Below are 16,665 nucleotides of genomic sequence, written 5' to 3'. Positions count from 1 at the left end.
CAATCCCATCCAGTGATCAATATCACGAGCATCGATCTGAGCAATTGGGAACCGATGACATGTGTCAACCAAGTCAGCGAGCCTGACCATGCGATCCCGTTAGTCGCCTCTCCCGACCATCAGGGGTTACTAAAGATCAGTATTCAAACCAGGGCCCCGTTCAGTTAGAGCCTTTATCTATTAGCCAGTCTACCCGTAAAGGTCCGGGGTCCCGTTCTTCAAAGCGATCGTAGCGCTACGACTGTCGTAAGTCTATGTTAAAGTATGGGAGTTACGATCACCTTAGGGCTACGATCGCTTTGAGGAACGGGACCGTGGACCTTCACGGGTAGACTGGCTTAAAGTGAGTGAGTGAGTTTAGTTTTACGCCGCACTCAGCAATATTCCAGCTATATGGTGGCGGTCTGTATATAATCGAGTCTGGACCAGACAATCCAGATCAACAGCATGAGCATCGATCTGCGCAATTGGGAACCGATGACATGTGTCAACCAAGTCAGCGAGCCTGACCACCCGATCCCGTTAGTCGCCTTTTACGACAAGCATAGTCGCCTTTTATGACAAGAATGAGTTGCTGAAGACCTATTCTACCCCGGATCTTCACTGGTAGACTGGCTTAAAGATAAAGGCTCTACCGATAGCTCATTTTCTACATTAATATAATGTGAACCTTCCGAATTAGCAGAGCTTGATAATACAGACATTGACAGTTGAGTCTACAGCTCGCTCGCACAACGAACGTTACTGGAGCATGTCATCACAACACTGAGAGACGAAAAGGTGAAGAAGGAGTTTGGCAACACTGTAACAACGAAAGCTTGACAAAGAGGGACCTAGCGTCTAAGGTGCAACTCAACCAACTACTCGACTCGATAGGCTCGTCAAGTTTGAAGGACGTTCTTCATCCAAATCAGGACTAACTTGCACCAACGACACGGGTACAAGGTGAGAAAGCACTGCCGATAAGAGACTATATAACAAGGCCAGAATCAGTAATAGATGACTTTCAAGAGAAATTTAGACTGACTGAGAATGGCGAAAAGTTAGCTTTTAAACCTAAGCCGGAGGGGGAAGACCTGCACGATGGAAACGTATTAAAGACAATAAACTGAACTCTGAACAAATACTACAATATTTAGACTACACTGCATTTGTCGGCGACTATCTGCAGCAGCACACAGCACAGTCAGTAATGCTGTTTGACCTCATTCATAGACGTAACCAGAGTGACAACGGCAACAGTTGGTCCCAGATCGATTACCATGCTATGTTCTAGTATATGGATTAAAGCGAAAGTGTACGCGAACCCAACTCAAAGAGACGCACAACAAGTGTGGTGTAGAAATATGTATTAACTTTCAAAACCTTCCGGGTGTAAATATTCCCATGTTTGTATGCGCTGCCAGGGACCACACCCAGAACACATCTACCGCTCAGCACCGAACCACGGTTCGAACCCACATCGGCACGACAGGCAATAGCAACTACAGTTCAACCCATGTACAGAGGCTATCAACAAGTGTGAACAGGAACTACAGGGTGACCACTACCGTGACTTCCTTCTATCAGGTATCCGCAACGGCTTCAGAGTAATTGACACAGGTGCAGAACTACAGGAGTTACGTAGCAACAACTCCAAATCGGCAACCGATCCACAGCATAAGCGCAAGATTGAAGACAAGGTATTAGAAGAGGTTAGGTAAAGGAAATTATATCATTACCAAAATTATACCGACTGTCATAAGCAGTTTAGGTACCGTGCCAAAATCAGACTCTGGAGATGTGCGCATCATCCATGACTGCAGTCGTCCTGCCGGCAGGAGTGTAAAGGACTACGCCACTACTAACCATTTTGTATATGACATCCTAGACAAAGCAGTATGTCTCTTACCTGAGAACGGTTTCATTGCCAAGATAGACTTCAGTAATGCCTACAGAAGTGTACCGGTACACCCAGATTGTTACACAGCTCTAGGATTAGCATGGCAATATGATGGAGACTTTCCTATAACGTATCTCATGGACACTAAACTAGATTTTGGAGCGGCGAAGAGCCCCGGAATCTTTCAGAGACTCTCATGTAGTGTTACACGCATGATGCAAAGAATAGGCTTTAGATGTGTAATCTTCTACCGCGATGACTTTCTTATAATATCCCAGAACGAGTCAGAGTGCCAAGCTGCTGTTGATTGCCTCAAGAACCTTCTAGAGAGTCTCGACTTTACTGTAAACTATAGCAAATTTGTTCCGCCGTCACAGAAACTAATCTTTCTTGGATTCGAAATTGACAGCGTTAAACGTATTCTATCATTGTCAAAGCGTAAACCTGGAGAACTCTAAGCTTGTACATCATCTTTTACCAGTATGAAATGGGCGTCAAAGCACCAGTCACAGCAACTGATCGGTAAACTCTCTGGGCATCCAGGGCTATAAGGGGTGGGAGTACATTCCTTCGGCGTCTCATCGACTTATGCAACTCGATTAAACACAAACAACACCGCGTGACGTTAAATGCGGCGGCGAAAGCGGACATATAATAGTGGTCAGAATTCTGCGATACTTTCAGTGGCATTACCTATGTTATCGAAGGTGAACCTGTACGCTATCACACCTTCTCAACAGACGCATGCGAAATTTGCGGCGGCGGACATTTGGTCTTATGCGATTGGTTTTATGTGTCTTGGAATCGTCATAAACTCGACATTGCATCAGAACACATAAATATAAAGGAGTTAGCAGCAGGTGGAAAGTTAGCGTGGCGATGCCGAGGCAAACATATGGTGGTGTACACTGACAATACTTCGACAGTGTACAGTATCAATAAGGGCACTTGTCGTCATGATAAAGCCGTGGATATCATCCACAGAATATTCTGGCTATCCGCTACCTTCGGCTTTTGCATAACAGCGAGACACATTCCTGGAAATAAGAACACTATTAGTGACAATCTTTCACTTCTACATCTTAGATCTAACATGCAGTGGTTATGTGAAACTTTTAGTGGGTTTCACCCTCATCATATGTCTGCAAAAACGTTAGCCTTCTTACAGGCCCAGTGGACTCAGACCTTCAGCAGCTCGACTTGGAGGCCACCAGATACAAGCAGTCAGCATATGCCGAGACCACCAAGAAAACCTACTCAGACATGGTGAAGTGCTACCTGAGATTCTGCTTGTACTACGGACTCACTCCAGTCCCAGCAAGTAGTCTCACTGTCTCCCGGTACTGTGCGTTTCTAGCAAGGTCTCAAAGTTCTACCAGTATCCCAGGATACTTCAATATAGTCAGGCTTATACATCTCGAAGCAGGCGTTAACAACCCCCTGTTGGACTGGGCCCCGTTCCACTAACCAATCTTAGCCCTACGCCAATCGTAAACCCCTAAAACCCAAATCTTAGCGTGACGTTACGATCAGCATACCGTTCCTCTAACCGATCTTACCCAAGTCAATCGTGAAGTTTAGATCAAAACTTAGGATCGCTAAAATCAATCGTAGAAAAACCAATATGGCGACTTTCGTTATTCTATGCTGACTGCTTGTAGAATAACAGTTTTGATGTGTAAATCTTGAATACAAGAACACTAATATCGTTTGTGACAGTCAGACGAGTTGGTTGGGTAAGTGTAAAATCATATCATGAATCTTGAATTGATAGATAATTAAATTGTTGCTTGAATGTATAATTTTTCATATTAGTCTATTCATGGACACACAAAAGGAATTTTCACCTTACGTCGTTCCACTTCTTGCGGACTTCACCCGCTGATCTAACACCAGCTGTGCTGGCGCTTAATGTGAAATATTTGAAATATGCATGTACTGATATAGTATCCAATATTCTTATCATGAAAAATATATCTGTTTGTCATATATCAAATTCTTTGATGATTTCATCGATCACTTATTTATAGTCCATGTCAATGTTTTTGTTTCCACATGGCTTCAGAAAATGGGTTTTGAAAATTAAATAAAAACCTTAATTATATTCACTTGTCCTTTATGATGGCTTTTTTTATGAAATTTATGAAGCATAATCCAAAATAAATATTGTGTTGATACTTAGATCATTGGCTATAAACCTGTTTAAGAAATGGGCCTGCACGCCAAGTATAATTGCTTTTAAAGTCACTCTCAGACTCAAATCCCAATTTAGTATTACTAAAGGGTTTAGTTCCGCACATGTTACTTTCTTCCATTTTAATTATCAGTTATAGTATATTTTTTACCCAACTTATGTGATCACTTACCATATGATATTTCCAGTTGAAGAAAAGTGTCCATGTTACCCTTACCCAAAGACGTATACGTCTTTGAGTTACCGAATGTGGGATGCGGAAGTAAAGTAGGAAATGGTTGGGATGTTTACAATCGAGAGTTACCTGCCCAATTTACCGGTGCAAATAGAATATGTTCCTGATGAAAAAAGCTAAACATCATGGATGCACATTAACGAACTACCACCGTAACTATGGGAGTGCAAGATGTGAAAGGATTATAAAAACATGTTGAAAACATGGAATAGCACTTGCTTTGAAGCAATCTTCTCCAAGATAGAATCTTTACATTTCTTCGTGACTCCTGGTCCGAAAGAAGCAGACAAAAGGGAGTCATGGTGGACCCCTTCGTCAACCAAAATGGATATTTCTTCAGGAGAAGAATTGCTCTTTCTCGCGCGAGGTTTCTTCTCCGCGCTTACAGCTGTTTCCAAAACGACTTCCATCGTCTGCTAGGGTATGCAAAGGGAGATAACTCGTGCCTCGCACTTTTCTATCTTTCGCACGAAAGAGTGTCGATCTTAGTTAGGATCGGATCGTAAGATCGGGACCGGCTACGATCGGCCTAAGATCTGTAAGTGGATCGGGTATAACTTTTAGCTAAGACGATTGTAAAATTGGCGTAACTTGCTAAAACTGATCCGGCTTTATTTAGTACTTAACACTGGTTGAAGGAAGAGACATGTGTTGCGGGTGAGGTCAATTTTAACTGACTGGTAAAACATGACATGTTACATTAAAACATCATGAATCCTCCAAACCCCCAACACTGTATTATTTAGGTATTTCTGATGCTGCCAGAACGATAGCACGAGAAAACGTTTTGTGAATGTCACTTCTGATGCAAATGTAGCGGTCGAAGGCGTTTGACTTCCAGTCTCCATGTAATTTAATCAACACTGGAGGCATTCCTACGTGGAAGGCGAATGTACATCCTCCCCGCCTGAAAGAATGACCACTGTGTGACTTGGATCATAGCCACAAGAGACCAACACACACTTGAGAGCTTTTATGAAGCTATGGTACGTTAAGCTCTGAATTTGGTCGCTGACTCTATAAGAGAACAGGTGGCGATCGGTTGGTATACCTGTCTGTAACTTCTGGAGAGCAGGGGCGGTGGGGTAGCGTAGTGGTTAAAGCGTTCGTTCGTCACGCCGAAGACCGGGGTTCGATTCCCCACATGGGTACACTATGTGAAGCCCATTTCTGGTGTTCCCCGCCGTGATATAGCTGGAATATTGCTAAAAGCACTCACTCACTCACTCACTATGGAGAGCACATAGCGCCGACACCGGACAGAGTGGGGAACCTGGCACGGCACAAAGTGGTATGGCGAGGGTGCGTTGGCCGAGCTGGATTGTCTTGGTGTGTAGCACTCTGAGCAAGCACAGAGTTGTCTTCCCAGTATCGTTTGTGACAGTCAGACGAGTTGGTTGGGTAAGTGTAAAATCATATCATGAATCTTGAATTGATAGATAATTAAATTGTTGCTTGAATGTATAATTTTTCATATTAGTCTATTCATGGACACACAAAAGGAATTTTCACCTTACGTCGTTCCACTTCTTGCGGACTTCACCTGCTGATCTAACACCAGCTGTGCTGGCGCTTAATGTGAAATATTTGAAATATGCATGTACTGATATAGTATCCAATATTCTTATCATGAAAAATATATCTGTTTGTCATATATCAAATTCTTTGATGATTTCATCGATCATTTATTTATAGTCCATGTCAATGTTCTTGTTTCCACATGGCTTCAGAAAATGGGTTTTTGAAAATTAAATAAAACCTTAATTATATTCACTTGTCCTTTATGGTGGCTTTTTATGAAATTTATGAAGGATAATCCAAAATAAATATTGTGTTGATAATTAGATCATTGGCTATAAACCTGTTTAAGAAATGGGCCTGCAAGCCTGCACGCCAAGTATAATTGCTTTTAAAGTCACTCTCAGACTCAAATCCCAATTTAGTATTACTAAAGGGTTTAGTTCCGCACATTTTACTTTCTTCCATTTTAATTATCAGTTATAGTATATTTTTACCCAACTTATGTGATCACTTACCATATGATATTTCCAGTTGAAGAAAAGTGTCCATGTTACTCCTTACCCAAAGACGTATACGTCTTTGAGTTACCGAATGTGGGATGCGGAAGTAAAGTAGGAAATGGTTGGGATGTTTACAATCGAGAGTTACCTGCCCAATTTACCGGTGCAAATAGAATATGTTCCTGATGAAAAAGCTAAACATCATGGATGCACATTAACGAACTACCACCGTAACTATGGGAGTGCAAGATGTGAAAGGATTATAAAAACATGTTGAAAACATGGAATAGCACTTGCTTTGAAGCAATCTTCTCCCAGATAGAATCTTTACATTTCTTCGTGACTCCTGGTCCGAAAGAAGCAGACAAAAGGAAGTCATGGTGGACCCCTTCGTCAACCAAAATGGATATTTCTTCAGGAGAAGAATTGCTCTTTCTCGCTCGAGGTTTCTTCTCCGCGCTTACAGCTGTTTCCAAAACGACTTCCATCGTCTGCTAGGGTATGCAAGGGAGATAACTCGTGCCTCGCACTTTTCTATCTTTCGCACGAAAGAGTGTCGATCTTAGTTAGGATCGGATCGTAAGATCGGGACCGGCTACGATCGGCCTAAGATCTGTAAGTGGAACGGGTATAACTTTTAGCTAAGACGATTGTAAAATTGGCGTAACTTGCTAAGACTGATCCGGCTTTATTTAGTACTTAACACTGGTTGAATGAAGAGACATGTGTTGCGGGTGAGGTCAATTTTAACTGACTGGTAAAACATGACATGTTACATTAAAACATCATGAATCCTCCAAACCCCCAACACTGTATTATTTAGGTATTTCTGATGCTGCCAGAACGATAGCACGAGAAAACGTTTTGTGAATGTCACTTCTGATGCAAAATGTAGCGGTCGAAGGCGTTTGACTTCCAGTCTCCATGTAATTTAATCAACACTGGAGGCATTCCTACGTGGAAGGCGAATGTACATCCTCCCCGCCTGAAAGAATGACCACTGTGTGACTTGGATCATAGCCACAAGAGACCAACACACACTTGAGAGCTTTTATGAAGCTATGGTACGTTAAGCTCTGAATTTGGTCGCTGACTCTATAAGAGAACAGGTGGCGATCGGTTGGTATACCTGTCTGTAACTTCTGGAGAGCAGGGGCGGTGGGGTAGCGTAGTGGTTAAAGCGTTCGTTCGTCACGCCGAAGACCGGGGTTCGATTCCCCACATGGGTACACTATGTGAAGCCCATTTCTGGTGTTCCCCGCCGTGATATAGCTGGAATATTGCTAAAAGCACTCACTCACTCACTCACTATGGAGAGCACATAGCGCCGACACCGGACAGAGTGGGGAACCTGGCACGGCACAAAGTGGTATGGCGAGGGTGCGTTGGCCGAGCTGGATTGTCTTAGTGTGTAGCACTCTGAGCAGCACAGAGTTGTCTTCCCAGGACATATCACGATACCCAATCATAAAAGAAATAATTCTTCGACATCAGTACTCCTGTTTATTGCGTTAGTATTGTTACACAACATTGATAACATAACATGGCATTCTAATGCAAATCTAAGTAACAATTATCTTGAAAACAAAAACACTATTAATAGGGTATGGTCACTGTTTAACATTAAGGTAAAATATGAATGTCAAAATTATCATTACATGAGGGAGTGAACATGGTTTTACGTCGCTTTTAGCAATATCACGGCGTGGGACACAGGAAATGGGCTTCATACATTGTACCCATGTTGGGAATTGAAACCGGGTCTTCCGACATAAATTTATGAATTAAGCCTATTTCTTTAAAATAATTCAAGATTAAATGGGATTAAACGTTATTGAAAAAGATCCTTTATTGTTGTATGGGACAACTGGAATGTTTAAGGCAGCATCTATGGAATGACGATATGTCTACGTCACATGACCCTGGAATGTTAAGGCAGCATCTATGGAATGACGAGTATGTCTACGTCACATGACCCTGGAATGTTAAGGCAGCATCTATGGAATGACGATATGTCTACGTCACATGACCCTGGAATGTTAAGGCAGCATCTATGGAATGACGATATGTCTACGTCACATGACCCTGGAATGTTAAGGCAGCATCTATGGAATGACGATATGTCTACGTCACATGACCCGCGAATGTTAAGGCAGCATCTATGGAATGACGAATGCCTGGAATGTTAAGGCAGCATCTATGGAATGACGGTATGTCTACGTCACATGACCCTGGAATGTTAAGGCAGCATCTATGGAATGACGATATGTCTACGTCACATGACCCTGGAATGTTAAGGCAGCATCTATGGAATGACGATATGTCTACGTCACATCCCCCTGGAATGTTAAGGCAGCATCTATGGAATGACGGTATGTCTACGTCACATGACCCTGGAATGTTAAGGCAGCATCTATGGAATGACGATATGTCTACGTCACATGACCCTGGAATGTTAAGGCAGCATCTATGGAATGACGATATGTCTACGTCACATGACCCTGGAATGTTAAGGCAGCATCTATGGAATGACGATATGTCTACGTCACATGACCCTGGAATGTTAAGGCAGCATCTATGGAATGACCCTCGACGTCACAAGACAGCATCTAAGGAATGACGGAATGTCTACGTCCCATGTCCCTGGAATGTTAAGGCAGCATCAATTGTAATGAGTTTATGCAAGCTATTTATAGCCCTTCAGTATATGGTCACATGATCATCATAGAGAGCCTCGTTTGGGGGATATAGAAAAACATGGCGTCTACGTAACGCTACATGACATTGTATTTAACCTTGGAATGAATGTTGCAACTTCCATTAAGGAATAAAACATTACATGGTGTCAGAAGTAGAGACGAACGCACAAGCATGGATTTTAGTGGAGTATCTGCACCTCAGATGAACTGGGAGTCGGGAAATATCCATGAAAACTGGCGGCGTTTCCGTCAGCATGTTGACCTCATGTTCACCGGACCTCTCAGTGGCAAGGGCGAAACAGCAAAGATAAGTTTCTTGCTAATTTGGGTGAATCAAAAGGGCAGAGACATTTTTAACACACTCAACATCAGTGATGAAGACAAGAAAAAGTTGGATAAAGTATATGAAGCATACGAGAAGTATGTAAAACCAAGGTCAAACGGATTCACGCTCGATTCCTATTTCTGTCGAGAAATCAAGCGCCCGGCGAAACACTGGACGACTTCATCACTGGACTCAAGCTTCTAGTGAGGGATTGTGAATACGGCAACCAAACTGATGACCAAGTAAGAGATAGAATTGTGTTAGGAACGAATGCGCACCGGGTCAGAGAAAAGCTAATCAGTGAAGGCAATAAACTAACACTTACATCAGCAATCGAGATAGCAAAGACACATGAACTGGCACAGGCCCAAATTAAAAGCATCGAGGGTGAAAATAAGTCTATCAACAGTATTGGGATGGACAAAATGAATGAAAAGAAGAAATCCATGGCACAGCAGCGCCACAGGTCAACAAGGTCATATCAGAAGGATCAAGGTCAAGCTGAAATTAGTAAAACGCCTAAAAGCAAGTACACCCAGTCTGATGCATGTGGGAGATGTGGCAATAGATCACATGCCTCCTCAAGTCAGTGCCCAGCAAACAGGCACCAGTGCAGGAAATGTGGCAAATGGGGTCATTTTGAAAAGGTCTGTTATGCAAAAGCAATACACATACTTGACGAACAAAGTGAAGACCAGTGCACTTACAATACACATGATCAGATCCATGATACAGCTTTCTGTGATGAACTGTACATAGATTCCATAGACACCACAGGTAAAGAAGTCAAATATGACGATCAAGCTTTCGTGAAGCTGAAGCTGAGACAACAAGATACCACAAGTGAAGTAAACTTCAAAATCGATACAGGTGCAATGATGAATATAATTCCTGAAAAGCTTTACCAAAGTAAGGAAATAAACAAAACCACTGCACTGGAACCGACACTTACCAATCTCCTTGCATATGGTGGAATCAGGATACAAGGCAAGCGTGGGAAAGTAACACTGGATTGCACACACAAGAACTTGACATCAGCTGAAGATTTCATTGTACTGGACACTGAAGGCCCTCCAATAATAGGTCTACAGACATGTTTGAGACTAAACATACTCCAACTTCCCTGTACTGTTGACAAACAACGTGAAGTAATGGATGAATATGCAGATGTATTTGAAGGCCTAGGACTATTCCCAGGTGAACACAGCATCCGCACGAACCCAGAAATATTACCAGCTGTCAATGCCCCGAGGAATGTACCTGTTGCCTTGAGAAACAAGGTAAAAGAAGAAATTGAAAGAATGGAGAACATAGGCGTCCTTATCAAAGTTGACGAGCCAACCCCCTGGGTGAATTTCATGGTAGTAGTTGAAAAGCCCAAATCGAACAAGGTCAGAATTTGTCTTGATCCCAAGGAGCTTAATAAAGCAGTACAAAGGGAACACCACAGAATTCCAAACCTTGATGATGTTATATCCAAACTTGCAGGCAGCAAATACTTCAGCAAGCTGGATGCCCGCAGTGGATACTGGCAGATAAAACTAACAGAAGAGAGCTCAATGTTGACTACCTTCAACACACCCTATGGCAGATACAGGTTCACAAGAATGCCCTTTGGTCTACATTCAGCACAAGATGTATTCCAGAAGCGAGTTGACGAAACATATGAAGGCCTTGATGGTGTTGACGCAATCGCAGACGACATCCTCATCTATGGGCGGACATTAGAAGAACATAATACTCACCTCAGAGCAGCATTACAACGATCACGTGAAAGGGGCGTGAAATTGAACAAAGACAAGTGTGTCATCGGAGTGAATGAAGTCACTTACTTCGGACACAAATTCACAAGTCAAGGCCTTATGCCAGATCCAGTGAAAGTCACTGCCATCGTCAATATGGATCCTCCGGCCAACAAAGAGGAACTGCTTACTATCCTCGGAATGGCAAACTACCTAGCCAAATTTGTGCCAAACTTGTCTGACATCACAGCTACCCTAAGGATGTTAACAAGGCAAGACGCTTGGCAGCGTGGCATTGGGATGCAACACAGGACCAAGCCTTCAGTCATCTCAAGACCATGTTGTCATGCGAACCAGGACCAGTACTCCAGTACTTCAACCCAGAAAAAGAAGTCACTCTACAAGTGGATGCCTCAAAATATGGGTTAGGCTCAGTCATGCTCCAGGAAGATAGACCTGTGGCGTACTCCTCAAGGACATTAACGGTGACTGAACAAAACTATGCTCAAATTGAAAAGGAGATGTTAGCAATATGCTTTGGAGTGGAAAGAAACCATCAATTTCTCTATGGCAGAGGAATTTACCGTCCCTCTGATCACAAGCCCTTGGAGTCAATCATGAAGAAACCACTGGCCATGACCCCACCACGACTTCAACGAATGTTACTCCGCCTACAGAAGTATCGTTTTGAGGTAAAATTCAAGCCAGGGGAAACAAATACCAGTTGCTGATGCACTGTCACGTCACCCACTGAAGGAGACAGCATCAGACATGGAAGATCTGGACACACAAATACACATGGTCCTATCATCCTTGCCAGTGTCCGACAACAGACTTACAGAACTCAAGGAACAAACAAGTGAAGACAAACAAATGATAGCACTTACACAGATCATCAAGGCTGGATGGCCAAACGACAAGTCCAGCTGCCCCAAAATTGTCGCAGATTTCTGGTCAGTACGTGATGAGCTGTCGTATGGAGAAGGCTTAATTCTTCGCGGGGACAGAATAGTGATACCCAGCACAATGAGGAAAGAAATGCTCTCCAAAGTACACACCGGACACATGGGCATGGAGAAAACCAAACGGCGTGCACGAGATGTATTATATTGGCCTGGAATGTCCTCCCAGATAGACGACCTAGTCTCAAGCTGTGGAATCTGTCAAGAAAACCAAATGTCAAACCCTAAAGAACCACTTACACCTCATGAAATACCATCACGCCCCTGGCAGATGATAGGCACAGATCTATTCCAACTAGAAGGCTGCCACTACATCATAGCAGTGGATTACTACAGCAGGTTCTTCGAAGTCACAAGTCTCCAGGACACAAAATCTTACACAGTGATCCAGAAGCTAAAAGGTTTCTTTGCTCGTCATGGCATCCCGGAGGTAGTTAAATCAGATAACGGCCCACAGTACAGCTCTGATGAATTCAAGAATTTCTCTAAACTCAACATCAGTGATGAAGACAAGAAAAAGTTGGATAAAGTATATGAAGCATACGAGAAGTATGTAAAACCAAGGTCAAACGTGATTCACGCTCGATTCCTATTTCTGTCGAGAAATCAAGCGCCCGGCGAAACACTGGACGACTTCATCACTGGACTCAAGCTTCTAGTGAGGGATTGTGAATACGGCAACCAAACTGATGACCAAGTAAGAGATAGAATTGTGTTAGGAACGAATGCGCACCGGGTCAGAGAAAAGCTAATCAGTGAAGGCAATAAACTAACACTTACATCAGCAATCGAGATAGCAAAGACACATGAACTGGCACAGGCCCAAATTAAAAGCATCGAGGGTGAAAATAAGTCTATCAACAGCATTGGGATGGACAAAATGAATGAAAAGAAGAAATCCATGGCACAGCAGCCACAGGTCAACAAGGTCATATCAGAAGGATCAAGGTCAAGCTGAAATTAGTAAAACGCCTAAAAGCAAGTACACCCAGTCTGATGCATGTGGGAGATGTGGCAATAGATCACATGCCTCCTCAAGTCAGTGCCCAGCAAACAGGCACCAGTGCAGGAAATGTGGCAAATGGGGTCATTTTGAAAAGGTCTGTTATGCAAAAGCAATACACATACTTGACGAAGAAAGTGATGACCAGTGCACTTACAATACACATGATCAGATCCATGATACAGCTTTCTGTGATGAACTGTACATAGATTCCATAGACACCACAGGTAAAGAAGTCAAATATGACAATCAAGCTTTCGTGAAGCTGAAGCTGAGCCAACAAGATACCACAAGTGAAGTAACCTTCAAAATTGATACAGGTGCAATGATGAATATCATCCCTGAAAAGCTTTACCAAAGTAAGGAAATAAACAAAACCACTGCACTGGAACCGACACTTACCAATCTCCTTGCATATGGTGGAATCAGAATACAAGGCCAGCGTGGGAAAGTAACACTGGATTGCACACACAAGAACTTGACATCAGCTGAAGAGTTCATTGTACTGGACACTGAAGGCCCTCCAATAATAGGTCTACAGACATGTTTGAGACTAAACATACTCCAACTTCTCTGTACTGTTGACAAACAACGTGAAGTAATGGATGAATATGCAGATGTATTTGAAGGCCTAGGACTATTCCCAGGTGAACACAGCATCCGCACGAACCCAGAAATATTACCAGCTGTCAATGCCCCGAGGAATGTACCTGTTGCTTTGAGAAACAAGGTAAAAGAAGAAATTGAAAGAATGGAGAACATAGGCGTCCTTATCAAAGTTGATGAGCCAACCCCCTGGGTGAATTCGATGGTAGTAGTTGAAAAGCCCAAATCCAACAAGGTCAGAATTTGTCTTGATCCCAAGGAACTTAATAAAGCAGTACAAAGGGAACACCACAGAATTCCAAACCTTGATGATGTTATATCCAAACTTGCAGGCAGCAAATACTTCAGCAAGCTGGATGCCCGCAGTGGATACTGGCAGATAAAACTAACAGAAGAGAGCTCAATGTTGACTACCTTCAACACACCCTATGGCAGATACAGGTTCACAAGAATGCCCTTTGGTCTACATTCAGCACAAGATGTATTCCAGAAGCGAGTTGACGAAACATATGAAGGCCTTGATGGTGTTGACGCAATCGCAGACGACATCCTCATCTATGGGCGGACATTAGAAGAACATAATACTCACCTCAGAGCAGCATTACAACGATCACGTGAAAGGGGCGTGAAATTGAACAAAGACAAGTGTGTCATCGGAGTGAATGAAGTCACTTACTTCGGACACAAATTCACAAGTCAAGGCCTTATGCCAGATCCAGTGAAAGTCACTGCCATCGTCAATATGGATCCTCCGGCCAACAAAGAGGAACTGCTTACTATCCTCGGAATGGCAAACTACCTAGCCAAATTTGTGCCAAACTTGTCTGACATCACAGCACCCCTAAGGATGTTAACAAGGCAAGACGCAGCGTGGCATTGGGATGCAACACAGGACCAAGCCTTCAGTCATCTCAAGACCATGTTGTCATGCGAACCAGGACCAGTACTCCAGTACTTCAACCCAGAAAAAGAAGTCACTCTACAAGTGGATGCCTCAAAATATGGGTTAGGCTCAGTCATGCTCCAGGAAGATAGACCTGTGGCGTACTCCTCAAGGACATTAACGGTGACTGAACAAAACTATGCTCAAATTGAAAAGGAGCTGTTAGCAATATGCTTTGGAGTGGAAAGAAACCATCAATTTCTCTATGGCAGAGAATTTACCGTCCCCTCTGATCACAAGCCCTTGGAGTCAATCATGAAGAAACCACTGGCCATGACCCCACCACGACTTCAACGAATGTTACTCCGCCTACAGAAGTACCGTTTTGAGGTAAAATTCAAGCCAGGGAAACAAATACCAGTTGCTGATGCACTGTCACGTCACCCACTGAAGGAGACAGCATCAGACATGGAAGATCTGGACACACAAATACACATGGTCCTATCATCCTTGCCAGTGTCAGACAACAGACTTACAGAACTCAAGGAACAAACAAGTGAAGACAAACAAATGATAGCACTTACACAGATCATCAAGGCTGGATGGCCAAACGACAAGTCCAGCTGCCCCAAAATTGTCGCAGATTTCTGGTCAGTACGTGATGAGCTGTCGTATGGAGAAGGCTTAATTCTTCGCGGGGACAGAATAGTGATACCCAGCACAATGAGGAAAGAAATGCTCTCCAAAGTACACACCGGACACATGGGCATGGAGAAAACCAAACGGCGTGCACGAGATGTATTATATTGGCCTGGAATGTCCTCCCAGATAGACGACCTAGTCTCAAGCTGTGGAATCTGTCAAGAAAACCAAATGTCAAACCCTAAAGAACCACTTACACCTCATGAAATACCATCACGCCCCTGGCAGATGATAGGCACAGATCTATTCCAACTAGAAGGCTGCCACTACATCATAGCAGTGGATTACTACAGCAGGTTCTTCGAAGTCACAAGTCTCCAGGACACAAAATCTTACACAGTGATCCAGAGGCTAAAAGGTTTCTTTGCTCGTCATGGCATCCCGGAGGTAGTTAAATCAGATAACGGCCCACAGTACAGCTCTGATGAATTCAAGAATTTCTCTAAAGCCTGGAACTTTAACCATGTCACCAGCAGCCCAGGTTACCCAGCATCCAATGGCCTGGCAGAGAAAACAGTCCAAACTGCTAAAAGACTATTGTCCAAGTCCAAACAAGATAAACAAGACCCATACCTAGCATTGTTGGAGTACAGGAACACCCCAATTGACAACATAGCATCACCAGCACAAATGAGCATGAGTCGCCGTCTCAGATCTATCCTACCAGCAACCCACAAACAGCTACAGTCCCAGACCATTAATTGCTCGGATGCCAAGGAGAAACTACTCAACAAACAGCTGAAACAAAAACTCTTCTATGATCAGAAGGCACATGCTCTTGCACCTCTTAAAGGACATGATGTTGTTCGCATGCAAACCCCCTCAGGCAAGTGGCAACCAGCCAGAATAGTTCAACAGATGGACACCCCAAGATCATATCTAGTCCGAACACAGGCTGACAAGGTCTACCGCCGAAACCGCAGACACCTCTCTAATCCCATCAAGAGATGTATGTTCACAGAAGAGGGTGAGGCCAATCACCCCATACAACCAGATCAAAATCAGCAGCAACATCACAACACCGACCATCAGCACCAACACAACAATCCCTGTACTAACACAGCTGACTCAGCTAATGCCACTCACAATGAAAGGCAACCCAAGACCTTCACTGCAAGTGGCAGACCAGTTTTCAAGCCGTCAAGATACGATGCCTAAAAAACCCGCTGAAAGTTCAATTATAATGTGTATCAATGAACTGTAAATATGTTTATCTCGTAACTGCACAGTGTTTGATGCAGCATTATTAGGTTGTGTACTCTGTTAAAGTACAAAAAGTTTGTGTTAAGTTCAAAGACAATTCAAGTTCAACATGACTCCTGAGTGCCAAAGAACTTTATTCCCTTCAAGTTACAAACATGATGACATCGAGCTGATTATCACATGAAACAACATAAGCTGTAATGATAAC

General features: G+C 43.2%; 2 protein-coding genes across 2 annotated transcripts; both read left to right on the top strand.

The window, feature by feature from the left end:
- Positions 1–9,781: 9,781 nt before the first annotated feature.
- Positions 9,782–11,527, top strand: LOC124254706 (uncharacterized protein K02A2.6-like). Its single transcript, XM_046688553.1, has one exon. It carries the CDS (start codon positions 9,782–9,784, stop codon positions 11,525–11,527), a length of 1,746 nt encoding a protein of 581 aa, XP_046544509.1.
- Positions 11,528–13,664: 2,137 nt separating this feature from the next.
- Positions 13,665–16,412, top strand: LOC124254705 (uncharacterized protein K02A2.6-like). The gene has a single exon (XM_046688552.1). It carries the CDS (start codon positions 13,665–13,667, stop codon positions 16,410–16,412), a length of 2,748 nt encoding a protein of 915 aa, XP_046544508.1.
- The last annotated feature ends 253 nt before the right edge of the window (positions 16,413–16,665 follow it).

This window comes from Haliotis rubra, unplaced genomic scaffold (assembly GCF_003918875.1).
Source record: "Haliotis rubra isolate DU_JTF1 unplaced genomic scaffold, ASM391887v1 Scf58, whole genome shotgun sequence".
Taxonomy (NCBI): Eukaryota; Metazoa; Mollusca; class Gastropoda; order Lepetellida; family Haliotidae; genus Haliotis; species Haliotis rubra.
This window is presented reverse-complemented; position numbering and strand designations above follow the sequence as displayed.

Coding starts and splice junctions, on each gene's coding strand:
- LOC124254705 (XM_046688552.1), top strand. CDS start 13,665: ATGGATGAATATGCAGATGTATTTGAAGGCCTAGGACTATTCCCAGGT.
- LOC124254706 (XM_046688553.1), top strand. CDS start 9,782: ATGAATGAAAAGAAGAAATCCATGGCACAGCAGCGCCACAGGTCAACA.